General features: G+C 34.7%; 2 protein-coding genes across 2 annotated transcripts in view; one reads left to right on the top strand and one right to left on the bottom strand.

Moving 5' to 3' along the window:
- Nucleotides 1–38: 38 nt before the first annotated feature.
- Nucleotides 39–9098, bottom strand: LOC131545874 (proline rich transmembrane protein 1B). Its single transcript, XM_058785072.1, has 4 exons — nucleotides 8803–9098; nucleotides 4800–5260; nucleotides 1350–1478; nucleotides 39–1255 (listed from the first exon to the last, which is right to left on the bottom strand). The coding sequence occupies exons 1-4, from the start codon at nucleotides 8813–8815 to the stop codon at nucleotides 1109–1111; spliced, it is 750 nt and encodes a 249-aa protein (XP_058641055.1). The 5' UTR covers nucleotides 8816–9098; the 3' UTR covers nucleotides 39–1108.
- An 8134-nt stretch (nucleotides 9099–17232) lies between these two features.
- Nucleotides 17233–19049, top strand: part of crb2b (crumbs cell polarity complex component 2b) — a 37012-nt gene continuing 35195 nt past the window's right edge. The window contains exon 1 of the mRNA XM_058785939.1: nucleotides 17233–17518. Within this exon, the coding sequence (XP_058641922.1) occupies nucleotides 17452–17518 (67 nt within the window). The 5' untranslated portion in view covers nucleotides 17233–17451. The remainder of the gene's footprint in view (nucleotides 17519–19049) is intronic.

The raw sequence follows: 19049 nt of genomic DNA, 5'->3' as shown, positions 1-19049 counted from the left end.
AGGTCTTCACTGATCACTTAAACACATAAACAGTGTTGTCCTTTTTGGTATGCTTTTTATTCAGTACAACATAAATACATTAGGTTTAACACAATAGTGCTTCTTATAAACATTAGAGACTGTACATCTAATTCAGTTTGTTAGCAGTTGTAGATGATGGTAGTTTTTACGTAACTAAGTCAACAAAAATACAAGGTTTATTACCAGTGACAGGAAAAAGCCGTTCATTTCCTGTTCCAGGAACAAATGAATGTAATAAAATGTAAATGCAAACTCTTATCGATGATTGATTATCTTCTGAAAGTACATATCATAGAACATGATGCAATAAAATCAGGGTTAAACCTGTTTAAAATGTAAGACGTTAATGTTTGAATCTCACACTTTGTGCTTTTCATACGAGAGTCACTTTTACTGCTATACAGGAGTTTCAGTTCTGTCTGCATTTGCAGTATATTGTACACAAACAGTCAAATGTTTGAATGACGTTTCGACTGGTATAGTTCCCATACATTAATTTGTGTGAGTTTTCATGACTTTATTACTACCATTTACCACGTTTAAAAATAATAGTTAAAAAAAAGAAGTGATGCTACACCTTCAAACAACATCTCAGTGCAATAAAATTAGTTTCTTCCCAGCAGTTGCACTACTGTTTAAAGGTTTGGGGTGAGACCTTTTTTTTTTTTGACAGAAATTAATACTTTTATTCAGCAGGGATGCATTAAATTGATCAAAAGTGACAGTAAAGACATTTATAATGTCAAAGGATTTCTATTTGAAATAAATGCTGTTCTTTTCAACTTTCTATTCATCAAAAGTATCGTAAAATGTATCACAGTTTTCACAAAAATAATGGGCAGCACAACTGTTTTCAACATGAATAAAAATCAGAAATGTTTTTTGAGCAAATCAGTATATTAGAATGATTTCTGAAGGATCATGTGACACTGAAGACTGGAGTAATGATGCTGAAAATTCAGCTTTGATTCACAGAAATAAATTTCATTTTACAATATATTCAAATAGAAAATTGTAATGATATTTAACTGGTTTTACCGAATTATTTGATCAAATAAATGCAGCCTTGGTTAGCATGAGAACGTTTCTATGCACAGAGCACTATCACTACATAAATAATCCAGCCCACAAGAACAAATATACCGAACATCAAACTGAACATGACAAGCAGACGAGCCTTCTGGGACGTTTTCTCCGCTTCACGGATGTCACCCCTGGTCAGCGCTGCACGGGTCTGTAGAGAGGTCAGAGGTCATCATTAATCAGTGTCACTCTAATATTTGTATGCATGTGTATTTGTACTAATGTGCTGTGTTTCAGGTGCTCACTTCATACGAGTACATGACAGCGACGAGGCCGGTCATGAGGCAGCAGAAGATGGTCACCAGCAGAGACTCAACCAGGTAATCTTTAGGTAACGGCAGCTGCTCCTCTCCCAGCGGCGGCCCGTTCATGTACTGAAATCAAGTGTTAGACGTTTAGATCCAAACAGCAAGAATAAAACAACAATGAACTGACCTGAAGCTCCAGACTTACAATGTAATCATTAGTTATTTGTGACCCTGGACCACAAAACCAGTGATAAGGGTCAATTTTATTTCAAATTGAGATGAAAGGTGAAAAGCTCTGAAAGCTGAATAAATAAGCTTTCCATTGATGTATGGTTTGTTAGGATCGGACAATATTTGGCTGAGATACAACTATTTGAAAATCTGGAATCTGAGGGACCAAAAAAAATTTAAATATTGAGAAAATCGCCTTTAAAGTTGTCCAAATGAAGTTCTTAGCAATGCATATTACTAATCAAAAATGAAGTTTTGATACATTTATGGTAGGAAATTTACAAAATATCTTCATGGAACATAATCTTTACTTAATATCCGAATAAAAAAAAAATCAATAGTTTTGACCCATACAATGTATTTTTGGCTATTGCTACAAATATACCTGTGCTGCTTATGACTGCTTTTGTGCTCCAGAGACACCATTTACTTGATGCCTTTTATTCAAAGTGGCTCATGGTTTTCTTATAACTGAGAATAACCTGAAGTTTAAGGTTTTGCTATTGAAGGATTTGAATTCAGAGTATACTAGCATTATACTATACAGTACTATACAGTAGTATGGTAGATTGCTATTCTGAATTCAGCCTGTTTGTGTTCATATGACAGATCATATTTCTGTAATAGTACTAAATGCACAAACAGGTTAATATATTTATCATAAATCCAATTTGTTTCAGTCTCTTACATTTTAAATAATTTAATATTTCTTGCATAGCTATATTTTAACCATATTTACACTTTTTAACTGAATGAATGTAATTCATTGAACAGATTTATGCTGATTCTAAGCAATTTGAGTAAATTCATTTTGAGAATATTACTTAAATAAAAAAAATAAAATATTTAATGAAGTATGCCAGTATTTTGACAAATACACTGTAAATAAAATGTAAATAAAAGATTATTGGAGTAGGTTTTGCAAGAAAATACTATTTCAGGTTTTTTATTTCAAAATTTCACTTTTAATTCAATGTGTTACTTGCCGTTTCTTTAATTAATTGTGAAACTTACTAGCTATTTCTGAGCTGTTTCTTTTATATTCAGTGCAGAGTAGATTACTTACAAATTGTAGTCTGTTACTGATTATAAATAACATTATAAAAATTGATTGTTAGTAACTCAATGTAGGTTACTCATCTTAGGTAATGTAATATGACTACTTTTAGATTCCTTTTTATTTAATTTAAATTTTTTTTTACCTAACTTACCATTAAATGTACCACACTGATATAAAAAAAGCACAGAGAAAGAAAATAGGCTATATTTCATTCTTTGATATCAACATCATAAAATGCATTAAACATTACATTACTCCAGGTTTTCCCAAACTGGGGTTAATGTAAGAACTGCAGTGGGTTTGACTGAATTGATAAAAAGCTAATAATTAATCATAAAAATGCTAAATAAAAATAAATATTTTTAAATAAAAACAAAATAAAACGCTTGAACACTAAAAATAGAAATATTTAATTTGTTCACTTGCATGTCTATGTGATCATAAACCGACATCAGAGAACTGAACATGCAAATGTCTTGTTAAATTACTGAAATATTAACTTTATATTTATATTACTTAAGTGATTGCAAGAGCAAAGACTCAATGCTTCTCCAGAGAGGAAAGGGATCTGCTCGTGCGTGAGGATTTAAACGCATACACGATAATAATCTTTTACATTGTAATCCCTTCATTTTTAATATTTGGCATGTTTGTGTGCTGCTGCGTGTCCCTGTGTGTGTAATAAGCAGAGTGTACGTGCCTATAGGTGCATATTACTAACGTGCCCTTTAAATAAATAAATAATAAGACAGCGTCACTGACTTTAGACCAGGTTTTAGTTGGTCAATTGTTTTCAGTTGCCTCAAAATAGCAACACACCAACAATGCGTCTGTGCATTTGCGATTTAAACAACGTAGCGCTGGACGTGAAAATAACTGCGTTGGGCTGAAACTAGCAAAAAACACTAGCTTTGCGCCTGGCATCACATTGCGCCGGGTGTATGATAGGGCCCTACATGTCTGAAGTTTTCAAAGCTAAATAGTATGATTTTTAGAAAGGAAACTTTAAAAGAGAAAAAAAAGAATTAGGGAAAATCAAGCAACTTATTCATAATTTATGCCATTGTGTGAATAATATGCAATCATGTAATAAGGTGACCAGACGTGGCACTTCCCAGGGACACATTCTGCACAAGACCGGTGCAGCACAAACAAACAACACCTGGTCATTTTAGGCAATTTAGAAGTCCTGTGCAGAATGTGTCCCCGGGAAGTGGCACGTCTGGTCAGCTAATCATGTAATCCATAAAAAAGTAACTGTAATCTGATTACAAGTACTTAATGTTTGGAATCTGATGACGTAATCCAGATTACATGTAATCAGTTCTGCCCCGGCTCCAGATTCAAATCACTGAGGGTGCTTCTTAAATTAGTGAGGGTGCTCTAACCTTAATATACATATAAGGTTTTAGTGCCATCTATTGCTATGTCGCAAAGAGCGCTCTTAGTTCATCGCGACCTCACAAAGTTACATTATAATGAATCTCTTATTTACATCGTGTCTATGCTTGCTTCTAATGAGATGATTCGTGCTGAATACAACACCTCCAAATTTGAGCTCGGTGAGTGGATTCTAACTCTGATTGGCTGTTGGGATCATGAAATAATCAGATATGTCTGTGATTGGCTACATTGCTCAATGCTGCAAAAACACATTAAAATAGAAACCGATCTCCAGAGCGCAAACCATAACACACCGTTTGCCAGATATTTAACTGAGGGTGCTATTGTTTTCGTTTGAGCACCCCTGTAGTAGAGGCTGATGGGAATTTTTTTGGGAATCCCACGTGATTGGGACGGGACAGGAAAAAATGTTAGCGGGAATCGTAATAACATTGATACCCAACTTTATACACAAATATACCTTTTATACAAACAAACTACATATTTTACTTAATTTTAGTTGCCCTGTCTCTTATGCTCTAAACAAACAACACTGGAGTGGGAGGGAATGGGAGTCATTCCTCTGGGAATGGGACGGGATTTTTTTTTGTGTGGGAGTGGGATGGGAAAGGATTGAAAATCCACTCCCGTGTCACCCTCCGTAGAACCGGGCCTAAATCAGTTACTACCCAGCACTGAAAATATTGTTTCTGCTTGAAACTTTGATTTAATCAGCATCTGGTTTGAGTGTCAGAGGTGAAGCGGGATCTTACTATAGTGTAGGATGGGTAAGTGGACGGCGGGAGGAAGGAGGGCTGGTAGAAAGCAGGATTGGCTCCAGGCTGACAGGCGATGACGGGCTGGTTGGGGTACTGCGGGTACATGAGGTAGGCTGTTTTGGGGTCCGGTGGGCTGTATGGAGGAGGGTTGGCTGGGACGCTGCTGGTCGGGCCATCCCCTCCAGCGGGGCTCGTGTACGGCGGGTGGAGGGTGTGGGTGCTGTCCGTGTCGAACGCCGGGTTCAGGGTGCGGTTGCTGTCTGTGTCGTACGTGTGATGGGATGTTTGGATGCTGTCCGTGTCGTTCAACGGGCCGGCGGTGAGGATGCTGACCGAGTCGTATGCAGGAACGCTGGGTAATGGCGTGGCTTCTCTCTGTCCGGAGGATTCATGAGCCTCCTGGAGGCCGGGAGGCCCTGGACGAGTTCGATCATCGGGGATGTTCGGAGGAGCGGCTGATGAACGGGACAGACAGATGAAAGATTAAAGGTAATGTTATTTTTAATTTTAGTTTAAAATACACTACCATTCAAAAGTTTGGGGTGGGTAAGATTTTTATGTTCAAAATACCATTCAGAAGTTTAAAGTCAGTAAGATTTTTCTGCTCACCAAAGGTGCATTTATTTGCATGTACCTATATTAAAAATACAGTAAACACTGTGAAATACTTTTACAATTTAAAATAACTGTTCTGTGTGATTATATTGTAAAATGTAATTTATTGTAATTTTCAGCATCATTACTGCAGTCTTCAGTGTCACATGATCCTTCAGAAATCATTCTAATATGCTGATTTGCTGCTCAGGAAACACTTCTGATTATTATCAATGTTTAAAATGGTTGTGCTGCAGAATAGTTTTGTGGAAAGCATTTATTTGACTGAAATCTTTTGTAACATTGTCTTCACTGTCACTTTTGATTAATTTAGTGCATTCTTTCTAAATAAAAGTAATTCATTAAAAAAAAAAAGCTCAAGCTTCACACCAGGAAAGTCCGATAGTTCACTTGCTTTGGTCCGGACCAAATAGAATTGTTTTTTTTTGTTTGTTTGGTGCGGTTCGCTTTCACACTGCCCTTTTTGTAAGTGAACCAGAAATTGTAAACACAACCACACGTGTGCTAAGGTCATCCGTTCATTGGACAGAAATTCTCAAGCAGGGAAAAACAGGAAGTGCAAAAACAGGCTAATCATGGAGGTCTTTCATAGTGCAATTTTTATTATTTTACTGATTTTATGAGATAAAAACGCAATATGAAGAAACTTATGAGCATCATATATGAGACATGTCATACAATGTTGTAATTACAACTTGCCAAAAATAAAATCTATAGACATGAAATACTCAAAGCATATCAAAATGTTAGTTTAAACATTTACATAGATACATGTGCGCTAGGCGCATATCATATCGTTTGTGCGGAGAGTCGAAGCTGAAGCGCGCTTCAGAACATCATACAAATACGCCGTAATTGTTGCTCATAAAGGTAATAATAATACATCGTTCGGAACTGTAAAGGGTATATTTTTATTTGTGTGCACTCACAATATCAAGAAAACGTGCTTTTCTAAAATAAAGAAAACTAATAGGATGCGCTTCCCATCAAAAATGAATGTTCCTTACAGACATGATGAATATATCTATAGAAAGCTTTGAATTTCTACAAAACAAAATAAATCATATCCAAAACAAAAACTCTTTCATTATAATCTGTAAAGATGCATTTCTTTCTAAAGGCGCGTCCAATGAGGAGATGCGAGTCAGGATTTTTAACTTCATCTTTGTGACACTGACTCAGAAAACACTAGTTTATTAATAAATAATTCAAATATCTCCTTACTATTTTCCCCAGACACATTCATTGTAACTTTTGCCGGGGCTTTGCGGCAAGCTTTAGCCTATTTAGTGCGCTCATGTCACGTTGCTGTGGGCGCTATGGTCACGAAAACTCATAATTTGCATGCGTTTTTAAGCATTGCGGTTTGAAAACGAGTGATTTAAGCGATTGAAATGCAAACAACAGCACTATATGCGCGAGCTGTGTGTTTTCTGAGCGTGCTTTCTGCAATTGGATCGGATCGAGGCCGGTTCATATTCACACCTTAAATGAACCGTACCAGAGTTCGTTTGGAAGCGGACCGAGACCACCTCTTCAGCTGGGTCTCGGTACGCTTGTTTGGTCCGCTTTTGGCAGCATTCTCACCTGCCCAAACGAACCGCACCAAGAGGGAAAACGAACTCTAGTACGATTCAACCGAACTAAATGAGGCAGGTGTGAAAGCTAGTTTCAGTGGCCCAACATGTCAAATTCTTCAGTTCTGACTCCAGTTCTGTTGTATTTGTGCAACTTATTTTGCCATGCTGTAATTTTAATGCATTTATTTAAAACAATGTTTAAATTATTTAATATTTTTGATGTTATATATATATATATATATATATATATATATATATATATATATATATATATATATATATAATAAAATGTTTTATAATTTATAATTGTTTTTCATAAAGACATGCTCAATTATCATTACTTAAAACTTAAAAATGATCTATTATAATTACTTAAAATCAAAACCATAAAAAATTGTTACTTGAAATAAAATAAACATTAGCTGAAATAAAATAAATATTATTATATTTTATTATAAATGTTCACATTTTAAAAAAAAATCTATAAATTAATTTCTTCAATTAATTAGCCTAACATGTCAAATTCTGACTTATACCAGTAACGGGAGTTTGGGTGTTTTCTTTAGTAATTGCATAAGAATGCTTTGGCCGAGGCTGTTGTCTTTAGAAAATATAAACATCTAATTTTTTTATTTTTGTTTCGTTGCTGCTACACACACGACTGTAATATTCCACCTGAGAGTTATTTGAAACTCGCTCTCCATTCGGAAACTCGGCTCGGGGAGAAGCCTTCACCTCCACAACAGCCCATCAATTATTCACTCATGATATACAAGACCCTTTAATGCTCAGAAATGGAAATGGTTGAAAGTGATCAGGTGCTTTCTGAGATGTTCTCTGGTGGCCCATTTATGTTCTTCAAATGATGAATTAGTTAGCATGATCTCACTGAGTTTCTTATCCTCAGATGAACTGACACACATCAGAAATAACAAACACTCATAAACATGCGATTCCCTTACTAGAGTATTATTCACTCAATTCTTTGTTTTTAATCAAGTGCACACTGAATATTATAAATAGATTTTTTTTTTTAAAGAAACACAATGAAGCATTTTACAAGTTGTCATGTATTTTGGTGCAACTTGGTGGTGCAAGTTATCATGCTGGAATTTTAATGCATTTATTGAAAACAGCATTTAGATTTTTTGTAGATTATTATATAAAATATTTCTGCTGTTTAATAAAATGTTTTGTACTTCATAGCTGTTTTGCATTAGGACATGGTCAAACCAGGGTTGTTATTGTTAACTAAAACATAGAACAATTTCATTACTTGAAATAAAACATAGGTTAACTGAAATGATTTCAGCTTGTTTTATTCAAACTTGTTTTATTTCAGCTAGTGGTCAATGCAACATTTCTGTTTAGTTTGTTGAAGTACTAAAATAACTATAAAGACACTTCAACTAATTAATAAAAATGAATAAATAATATAAAAAAACTAGTTAAAATGACAAAAGTATTAATTTTTCAATTACTTTAAGTAAAAAACTTTTAGTAAACAGAAAATATAAGACTTAATCTAATTCACAATATTAACAAAAACTATAATAGTATATCAATGATACTAAAATAACACTGGCTCAAACAAAAGCAGATCTCGTCTCATATGTGCTTTTTTCTTTTTAGTCGTCTTTTGGTCTTCTTGTCTGTGTGTTTTATACACAGATGCGTTTACGCAATAACTAAGTTCTTGGCTGTTTTCCAGCCTCGCCAGCGCTCTGACGCGATGATGAACAGAAGTTTCCATGAGTTTGCACTGGACTGAAAGCATGAACGATGAAGGCCGGTCACTTTACCTGAGTCCATCATGGATGGTCAGAGGTCATCAGGATGCAGAACAATCCTGAGAAATATCCAGCGGGAGTGTGTCGACGTTCAGGATCAGACGTGTGTGTGTGTGTGTGTGTGTGTGTGTGTGAAATGGCTGTGGCTTGTGTGATCTCGCTCTCTCTCTCTCTCTCTCGCTCTCTCTCTCTCTCTCGCTGAACAGTATCATGTTTGTTTAATAATTGACAACTGAGTCCGTGTGCGTGTGTTTATGAGTGTCCTTGTGAACATACCTGCACGTGTTGATCTGTTATTGTAAACAAACGTGCCATGCATGAAGTAATTTAATTTCACAATAATAAAATAATTTCTCAAATTAAAAAAAGTTGTTTTCATTTAGAGGTAGGGTTATATATGGGCCTTTCTACAGAATTAGTGCAAACTGCTGTCCCACAATCAAAAAACACATTTAAAAAGCATTTAAGTATTCAAAACTTAGATGTTTACTAAGATCCGTCTTTTATCTATTGAAACCCTCAATAATATTTAAAATATTATTAAGCTTAATATATATAAAATCATGATTTATTGGGTACTTTCAACTGGGAGGCGCCTGTCCCAAACCCTAACCCCTAAATTTCAACTTATGAAAATATTGTATTTTATTTTTCCATTGTTGTTTTTAAAAGTATCTTTTTGATTTTTTTTAAAAAGTGAAGTTAAAAAACAAAACAAATTCTTTGTAAATTATGAAACTTTATGTAAAAAAATGTGTCCCGCATTTCTCATGTCACTACCGAACGTCCATTCATGTCCATTGGCCGAGACTGATTTTAACTACACCCCTAAATTTATGATCAGGAAATATTTATATGCCACTCTCTCTCATAGCTACAAGGTGTGAGTAGATAGGTCTCATCATTTTTATGTAAATGTGTGTAACTTTAAGGAATGTCACTACCAAACACCTTTTTTCTGCAATTAAGCACACTTTTTTGGGAGTTATTCCATAACATTTAGTTTTTATATGTGTACCACTCTTCAGAACTGTGCTAGCTAACCATGTGCTGATTAGCATCTTTGAGCTAGGCTCAAAAGTATCTAAAATTGTCACTACCGAAACATTTGGTGGAGTTTCGGTAGTGACTTCTTTTTGTTTTTTGGGTGTTATCCCATAGAATTGTCACGACCGAAACATGTCATCATTGTTTTGGTAGTGACAAAAGGGAACACATAACCCTCATATTTGGGGGAAATAAACTACATTTAGTACAATGTGTACCTATTTTAGTATGTTTTAGTAGTGTTTTAGTATGCGAGTTAAAATTACAAAACATTATTGTCACTACCGAAAATATGCAGTCACTACCGAAACATGGGATGTTTTGTTGAAAATAAACTGAATATACTGAATTATCAACTAAGATGTTATGATAGGTTTTTGTTCAATGTATATTCAAACTAATTAAATCTTTAACTTTGAAATCAGTTAATAAACTTTTTGCCTTTCACAAAGAAAAATTGATTCAAAATACAACAAATCTTGTAAATTACACTTGTTAAAAATGTAATTGTTATTGATTTACCTCTGAAATTTTAAAATAAAATAGCAAAACATGTATTTACAATGTAGATGTAAGCAAAATCTTAATAGGTCAATATAACACTTCTAATTAAATTATTATTACTGTTTCGGTAGTGAGAAATTTGGGGAGAGGACAAATATTTCAAAACTTTCTGAAAATACAATATGAGAATTAACTGCACAATTACTAGAAATGTGTACCTTGGATATTATACAATTTGCATGCATGCAATATATGTATTTAATAAGTGTATTCTGACACATACATGGATGTCTCTGGGCTGAGCGCAGGATATCTACTCGCCCTAGAACTGCCCCTGGTATGGATATATAGTATATTAGATGATATACTATAGATTAGGTGATTGAATGCTTGTTTGCTTTGCTGCTTAAACCCCTCACAGTCCTCATGCCACCCTAAAAATACATTTCTACGTCCGCCCCTGAATGTAAGGTCTATCCTTGTGCATATAGTCAGATGGAACGTCATTTACATTAACCAAACATCATTAACGCTTACCAGAAGAGGGTGCTGATTAGCTGACAGATTATTGATTTCTTTAGTGCACTCATGCATAGACCAGATAAAATGATGACTTGCTTGACGAGGATTTTATAGATAATGGTAACACATTCCCGAGTGCAGGAGCCGCAACAGAAAAAGCAGACGGTTAGGAGCATCTTCTGAGAGGAGCGCACTGGTAAGAGCTTAACATGTCCTTTATATACTCTACCTGATCGTGCAATGCTTTATAGACAAACATTAACACCTCGTATTGTATTCTGTATTTTACAGGTAACCAGTGAAAAGATATCAATACAGGCGTTATATGATCCCGTTTTCAGCAGCATTTTGGACGTACTGAAGACGAGCAACCAGGGCTTCACTTGTGCCTAGATAAAGAGCATTACAATAATCCAACCATGTGGATATAAAGGCATTTTAAACAGTCATGGCTCTGTGAGTTAGGCGTTTGTTTAAACACTGAAGTCATTCAGAAGCTGATTTTCTCTGTTAATCTCAACTCAATCAGGTCTCATATTGTGCGTATGAAACACCAACGCACTGTGATTCAGAGATTTATCAGACCACAGACTGAATAAACATGAGTCGGTTCATCATTTGAGCAACAGCTTTCGTTTTCGCTTGAAATTGGTCGAGACTATGAGAGAAGCAGTTCAGAAACTCAGTTTGCTCTTTACATTGAATCTCCAAACCACAATGATGTCCGTGCATCTCTGTTGACCTGCTGTTCATTATGAACGGATGATTCGGCTGCTTTTGTTGCTTTCTGAGTCGATCAGATTATGCCGGTTAAACCTCTTTTGTTGACTTCAAAAGCTAAAGCACACTCGCTCATATGACTACCTGGACACAAACATGTAGGTCTTTTCTTAAACCAGTTGAAATTATTTACAAACAAATTCTTAAGGTCTTGGATAAAAAAACCAAACAGTTTTCACCATTGTAGCATATTAACTATGTTTTCTATTTTAACATTTGATTCAATTTGGTATTTATTTTTAAGATTTTGTGTTTAAGGATTACATTGATCAGATGACAGGACGATATACACGTGCCGGTATTAGAAGTGATTGCAATGTGCCATTAAAAAGAACTACCTTTGGTCAATTATCTTTTGCTTTTAGAGGAACACATGAGTGGAATAGACTCCTAGTAGAGCTGAAAGAATTAAAACATTTAACAGGACACTGCGGTTTCTCGAAAAAGCTGAAAATATGGTTATTGACCCATCAAAATTGTGATCATTTATAATGATATATGGATATGCTATGGGAGTCTGTAATTTTGTTTCAATATTCATATTTTCTCCTTAATTTGGTGTATTAATATTCTTTGTTTATATTTTTTTCCTGTCCTTAACATCAACCTGCCAAAAGAGCCTACAGATGAAAATGAGCCGGTGTTGGCTAAATCTGTAGCTAAATATTGTATGTACTATTAATGTGCATTGCCCCTGATTAAATAAAATAAATGAAGATTATAAACCAAAGTACTGAAGTACTAAAATCTGTTTTGTACCATTATAATATATTGACCACAACCATAAATACTAGACCTAAAATATTGCAGTTGTCATACACACAAACACATGCAAATGATGCAATTAACATTATTTTAACAACATAACATGTAACGTAAAACCCAAATTCACATAAGCGATAAGAAAACTGTTTTTTAATGATAAATATCAAATGGATTCGGAGGATGCCAATCTATGTTTTTTCAGTGTATGAGAAGATTTGCTCTTTTTTTGCTTCCAAAAACTGTACATTTAACAGTATTTTACTGTAAATAAATTTTTATTTTTTTTTTGCATTGAAAAAAAGACAAAAAAGGTGTCAAAACCGTTTTCACTCAGTTTTTAGATGACATGTCTCAAATAGTGAGCTGTGCATTGGTTTCCACGCATGCTTATAATGTATAATACGAAGTGAAAAACTCCAGAGGTGATGAATGAGGTGAAACATCCGTGTTTTACTGGTAATCGCTGTGGAATTCCTTCGGAGTGACGAACATGTGGGATGAGATTGAGCGCTTAAATTCGGGGGTTTAAGAAACAGCATCAATCTGTGGAGCAGAAGAGCGGAGGCCGCTGGAGATAAGACAGAGATGTTTTCATTGTTCTGTCTGCTGAATCTGTGTGTAAATGTCTTTGGGAGATGATTGAAACATAGTTCCAGGAGAAAATATCACGTTTTTATTTTGTCCAGAGAAAGTGTTTTTAGGTCAATTTATAAGAAGGATTTTTGATGATCTCGGAGACGAAGTGATGCTGTCTCAAACCTTTTTAAAGTCATATTTAATCCTATAAAGCTACTGTATCATATTTGATAGGTCTCTAAACTTTTCTGAAAAACCTGTCACAAACAATCTACATGCCTTCTGTCTTTTTTTTTTTATTCAATAAAAGCTCTTTTTGTCACAGAGCCTTCAGCTCATGCTTTCTGTGTCTTTTTGCTGTCAAATCTTGACTGAACTTCATAAAGTAAACTTAAGAATAACTTTGATGTGTCGGTAATATTTCCCGATGAATGCTTACTGGACTGAAGCAGCTTTGCTTTACTTGATTTTCCGTGAAATGGTGTTCAAATGTGAGTATTAAATATGATCATCAGGCTTTTGAGGAATCTTTGTTTGTTCATCTCTCACTCATCAATGTATTGCATTGCATTATATGTTTTGATAAAACTAACCATTAAAAATATCATCTTACTAAGACATATTTTTGGGCGATATGGCTAATACGACTAATATTTTTATACATTTTATGTAAGTATCTGCTGTACTGTAATAAAGATCTCATTGATTTACATTACAAGGATCAGAAGTTCATCACTTTTTGTCCATATAATTATCAGCATCTGCACCAAATTGCCTATTTTTTGACCTGGTTTTCATACATATGAGCCATAAAAGCCTAATGTATCAAATATGAAATGGTTTACATTTTGCATGTTTCACTGGCAGAGCACTGCATCGTGATTCAGAGTCACGACTGCTTCAGTCTGTGTGTGTAGATCAGTTATCAGTGTGTTTTCAGTCATTATCTCCTGTTTATTCCCTCACTGAGCTTTAGATCATGCTGTAATAATGACATTAGTCAGTAGTAGTGCTGAGCGAGGCGGTCGACATAAGGCGGATTACAGCACACTTCACATCCACTCACGCCATTACCTTCTTAAAGGGGCCTTATGTTACTATCATTTTATTTCTCCCAAATGTCCCTTGTGCTGTGCTGAAAATGCTTTAATTTGATGTTCCCAGTCAAAAATTACTATGTTATCATCAAATGTTAATTCAATCTTATTTTCTTTCAGTTTGCACAGGTTTTTTATTTCTTTTTGGAACTGATTGATCCTAGGTCTCATTGAGCTTCTGCACTACTTTTGAGTAAAAAAAAAAAAAAAAAGCATTATTTTTGATAATTTGATTTTTTTTGTTTTTTTTGTTACAGAGGCCTTAAATTCGTATTTTGTGAAAAACAATGGAATATTTGTTTTATTTATATTTTTTAACTCCACATGATTAAATTAGGTAATAGTAGGCCTTTTTTGCAACTAGCAGATTTGATTTTTTGCAGGGCTGTGTATTTAATGTAATGTTATGCATATAAGACGTTTTCATTGCGTTTTCAGAAGATGTAGAAGATCCAAAAAGTATTTGGAGACAGAAAAATATTCAAAACTACATGCAAAATATCAAAGCAAGTGTCATTTATTGTAAGAAAAGATGCACAAACACTCTTCTGCAAAACATTTGACAAAAAGAAATTAGTTTGGTTTGAAATGAATCAATAGATTTAGTTTTATCAGGTCAAAATACTGAACTACAAACAGAACACCTGTGCGATTTTGACGAACAGTATACAGTATATGGACATATTTTACATTTCTCTAAATGAAATATATTGTCATAAGTCTTGCCCATAGTTGCATATATAAATAAAATACATATATTGTTGATATATGTATTCCTGCATATAATAAATCTTATAGATACATCTACAGATTTTACTATGCATATAAACATACATATGTAAAAATTATATACAATACAATACAATGCATATATCACATTTTAAAAACAACATGGTGTTGATCAAAGTGCTTTACAAAAGCTAAAAGAAAACAGACAGTAAAAACACATAAGCACATACCCCTGGTTTCACAGACAAGGTTTAAGCTAGTCCCAGACTAAAATGCATGTTTGAGCTGTCTCAACTAAAAATATATCTTGCTCTGTCTGTGAAACCGGGCCTTAAACATCTAAACAGTAATAGTATGATAAAAATGAAAAGCCTATGAAAAAAGGTAAAATAGAGGAAAAAAGCTTGACTCAAAGGATGTTAAATGCCGGTGAGAATCAAGGGATATTGAAGGTCATTGAGAAAAAGTAAGTTTTCAAGGGGGAATTAAAAATTGACAGGGTTTGGGCGGATCTGATGTAATCCGGATTGATCTGCAAAAGCACGATCACCCCTGTTTTTAAGTCTAGTTCTAGGCACATACTGTATAGCATCCCCTATCTGAGTGATCTTGACTGTGAGGGCGGATGTATATATCACATTATAGGTAACATATATGGCGATATCACAATCATAGAGCAATATATGTCCTGTTTATTACATTTCCATACGAGGAGAACTGACTCCACTAAACATCAAAACAACAACAGACATTAAACATGATGGAGAAAAGTCAAGTTAGTGAAAAGAAAACGCACTTGATCTAATGAATCGCATTCAGATATTCGTAAATTTGATTAAACTGCTATTGCATAGACTAAAAGCTTAAAACAGGTTCATTTCATGTGGTTTTTCTGTTGTATAGGAACTTCATGTTAAACGCAAGAATGTGTATTAAAGCTCTTAATCTCCCTCATTTGAATAAAATGTCTGGAACGTTTTCAGTCCATCAGAACAGAGCAACACCCCGCTGGAGTGTAATGAGGGTCCCGTGAGGAATGCAGGAGGAGTCTGGCCTGCGGTGCTGCTTGAATGGCGTGTACCTGTATTTACACCAGGAGTTTAATTAACCAGCGTCTGCTCTCGTTCCCATGCAGCACTCGGAGAGAGCCGAGATCAGACCTGTGTTAAAGCACTGGAATCACCTCAAGCTGATTGAATTAAAACACAAAAGATGATATTTTGAAGAGTGTTGGTAAACAAACAGTTGACTCTATCCATTGTCTTCCGTAGTATGGAAAAAAAGAGACTATAGTACCAGCAACTGGTATATATTTTTTTGTGTGTTCAGCAGAATAAAAAAAACCCAGGTTTGGAGTAAATGATGACAGAATTTTCATTTTTGGGTGAAATAACCCTTTAATGTCAAAGCTAACAGATCTGAGTGAATATGCAGTTTATATGACAGCAGCTGTGTTCACAATGACACGCACAATATATATTTTACTATATTTCTATATTAAACCATGTATTTAAACAGCATGTGAAAAAATAACCATTGTTTAAAATAGTAGTTTGCACACATGACTGTTTTAATTGAGCAAGTGGTGTTCAGTTATCATCTAGGAAAAAATAGATATTTTACGTTCAAATATTGTGTAAAAATATATTTCTTTCTTTTTTGGATAATTTTTTTACTCCCAACCGGATAACTAAAAATGTTAGAAACATTTTAATTAATTGAAATAAAATAAATATATGTATTCACTGAAAAAAAAAAAAAAAAGAAGAGTTGCCAAGACAACATTTTTCATTTTCATTTAGTTTGACTTTGTTGTACTAGAATAACTAAACTAAAACTGAAACAAAAAATTAAAAACAACAAAACCACAACAAAATAAAACTTGGACTAAAATGAAAATAAAAGCAGAGTGATACTAAAATAACACCGCTCTTAACTTTAGAAACTTTGGTTCAAATATTTACTTCATCCAAAACAACATTTTTCTAATTAATGCATTATTATTATCCTCATTATTCATGCATCTTTAATATTATTCATGCTTACAATTCATGCATTTTCATACTGTTCATGTTGAGAGACTACATATAAAAAAAAAAAAAAGTTAAATAAAATTGTGAACAATTGCAGCATCTATTTAATCCTGTGCACCTGTGACTCAACAGCATTTAGATAGTTGACAAAGTACATTAAGTCAACTATCCAAGTGCTGTCGGGTTTAACAGTTGCTATTAGCTTAGACTAACACTCATCTGTGATGAAGGTCACGTAACTGTGTTAGGAGGAACTGGCCATCTGCCTCCTAGAGAGAGAGAGAGAGAGAGACATGCACTCAGAAATAGAGAGAGAGAGGGTGGAGTTCTTCGGAGACTAAGACAATCAAAGTGAGGGAGAGAGTGACAGATACAGACAGAGAAGAGGATGAAGATTTGACAGCCAACAGGCGAGGGTTTGATAGGAGCAGGATAAAGGATTGCCCTGGCAAACCTCCACGCCGTGTTTTCCATCATACCGCGGAGAGTCAGTCAGCTGCAGCGGGCAGACAGAGTCGACTCGCGCCGGATGAGAGCGCGATGATGCGGGGAGAGTTCAGCGCGGAGCCGCGGGTTTAGAGGCTGGAAGTCAATCATCACTTCAGGACATGGAGCTCGGACGGATCTATTTACGATATAAAAGAGCAGTCCTGCTGTCATTGATGTTCAAACTGGGTAAGACACAAGTTTATGATATATTCATATTTGACGTTTATTTCTTTCTTTCTATTTCATTTTGCTAGTAGTGTTCAGTGACAATTTTATATACTACCCTTCAAATGTTTGGTGTCGGTAAGTTGTTTTTAAAGAAATTAATACTTTCTTTCAGCAAGGATGCATTACATTGATCAAAAGTGACAGTGAAGATGAATAATGTTTCAAAAGATTTCTATTTCAGATAAATGCTGTTCTTTTGAACTTTCTGTTCATCAAAGAACACTGAAAAATAAAATGTATCAGAGTTTCCACAAAAATATGAAGCAGCACAACTGTTTTCAACATTGATGATAATCAGAAATGTTTTTTGAGCCACAAATCAGTGTATTAGAATGATTTCTGAAGGATGATGTGACACTGAAGACTGGAGTAATGATGCTGGAAATCCCGCTTTGATCACAGCAATAAATTATATTTGAACATATATTCACATAGAAAACAACTACTTTAAATTGCAAAAAATATTAACTGTTTTTAATATATTTTTGATCAAATAAATGCAGCCTTGGTGAGTAGGAGAGACCTCTTCCTAAAACATTAAACCAGACCCCAAACCTTTGAACAGTAATTTTATAATACTTAATGCATAACAATGAACGTTTTCCATTATCAACATTTTATGTTAAAGTGTATATGAATGAATAAGAGAGAGTGTAATAAACATTTCTGTAACATAGTTTGTTTTTCACCATTTATCATCATATTTTAGTTTTTTTTTTTTTTTTTTGCAGTTCACTTCAGTAGTCCTGTGGTGTGACGAATTAATAATTGAAAGTGCAAATATTCCACGTACCCTCTAATTTAATACAGGTTAATAAAAGTGCATATATAAATAATCATAAAAAAGCATTGTTTTAACATATTGTATGTCAACTACCAAAATTTACAGCATTAGACTATTATATATGCAGTCGTAATCTGAAGTCTCTTCAGCAGCGCTCTCATTATAGTGTGTAATTAAATGATTCAAAGCAACAAGTGGCTCTTTGATGAGTTCTGCATTATGAAGTTGAGCATCTGCAGTTGGCAGGTTGTTTTGTCCTGTCGGCAGATGCGTTTTGTGTGAGAAAGAGAGAGTTTTTGGTCTCTGTGGATTTGTGTGGTGGGGAGCTGTAAGAGAAGAGCTGCAGTAATTGGGCATTAGCGCATATAGAGGACAAGTGCAGCCAGCTGGCCGTCAGATTGTTTAGAATGAGTGATAATCAGAAAAGCCCCTCGCCGAGACACACACGGCAATCAGCATTCAGCGCAAACACTCATTCACTGTCCGTTCAGACGCTGCTGTGCTCCTCAGCGTGTTCCTGTCACTCGTCCTGAGGGTAAACGTAGCACAAACACATGGTATTGGATGTAAACTGTAGTAATGCATCATTTAATTGGTGTCTCATTGTCTGAATGTCAAAGAAAACTTTCTATACATCACCACCACAATGCTCACATATTCTTGTGAAAAAAGTGCACTTTTAAAAAGAGTGCTTATTACGGAAAT

The sequence above is a fragment of the Onychostoma macrolepis genome, chromosome 08 (genome assembly GCF_012432095.1).
Source record: "Onychostoma macrolepis isolate SWU-2019 chromosome 08, ASM1243209v1, whole genome shotgun sequence".
Taxonomy (NCBI): Eukaryota; Metazoa; Chordata; class Actinopteri; order Cypriniformes; family Cyprinidae; genus Onychostoma; species Onychostoma macrolepis.
This window is presented reverse-complemented; position numbering and strand designations above follow the sequence as displayed.

Bases quoted from the DNA above. Each gene is read 5' to 3' on its own strand.
- LOC131545874 (XM_058785072.1), bottom strand. The intron at 1,479-4,799 runs GTAAGATCCCGC...ACTTGATTTCAG, and splicing joins CTTACCCATCCTACACTATA to TACATGAACGGGCCGCCGCT. The intron at 1,256-1,349 runs GTGAGCACCTGA...ACCTCTCTACAG, and splicing joins CTGTCATGTACTCGTATGAA to ACCCGTGCAGCGCTGACCAG.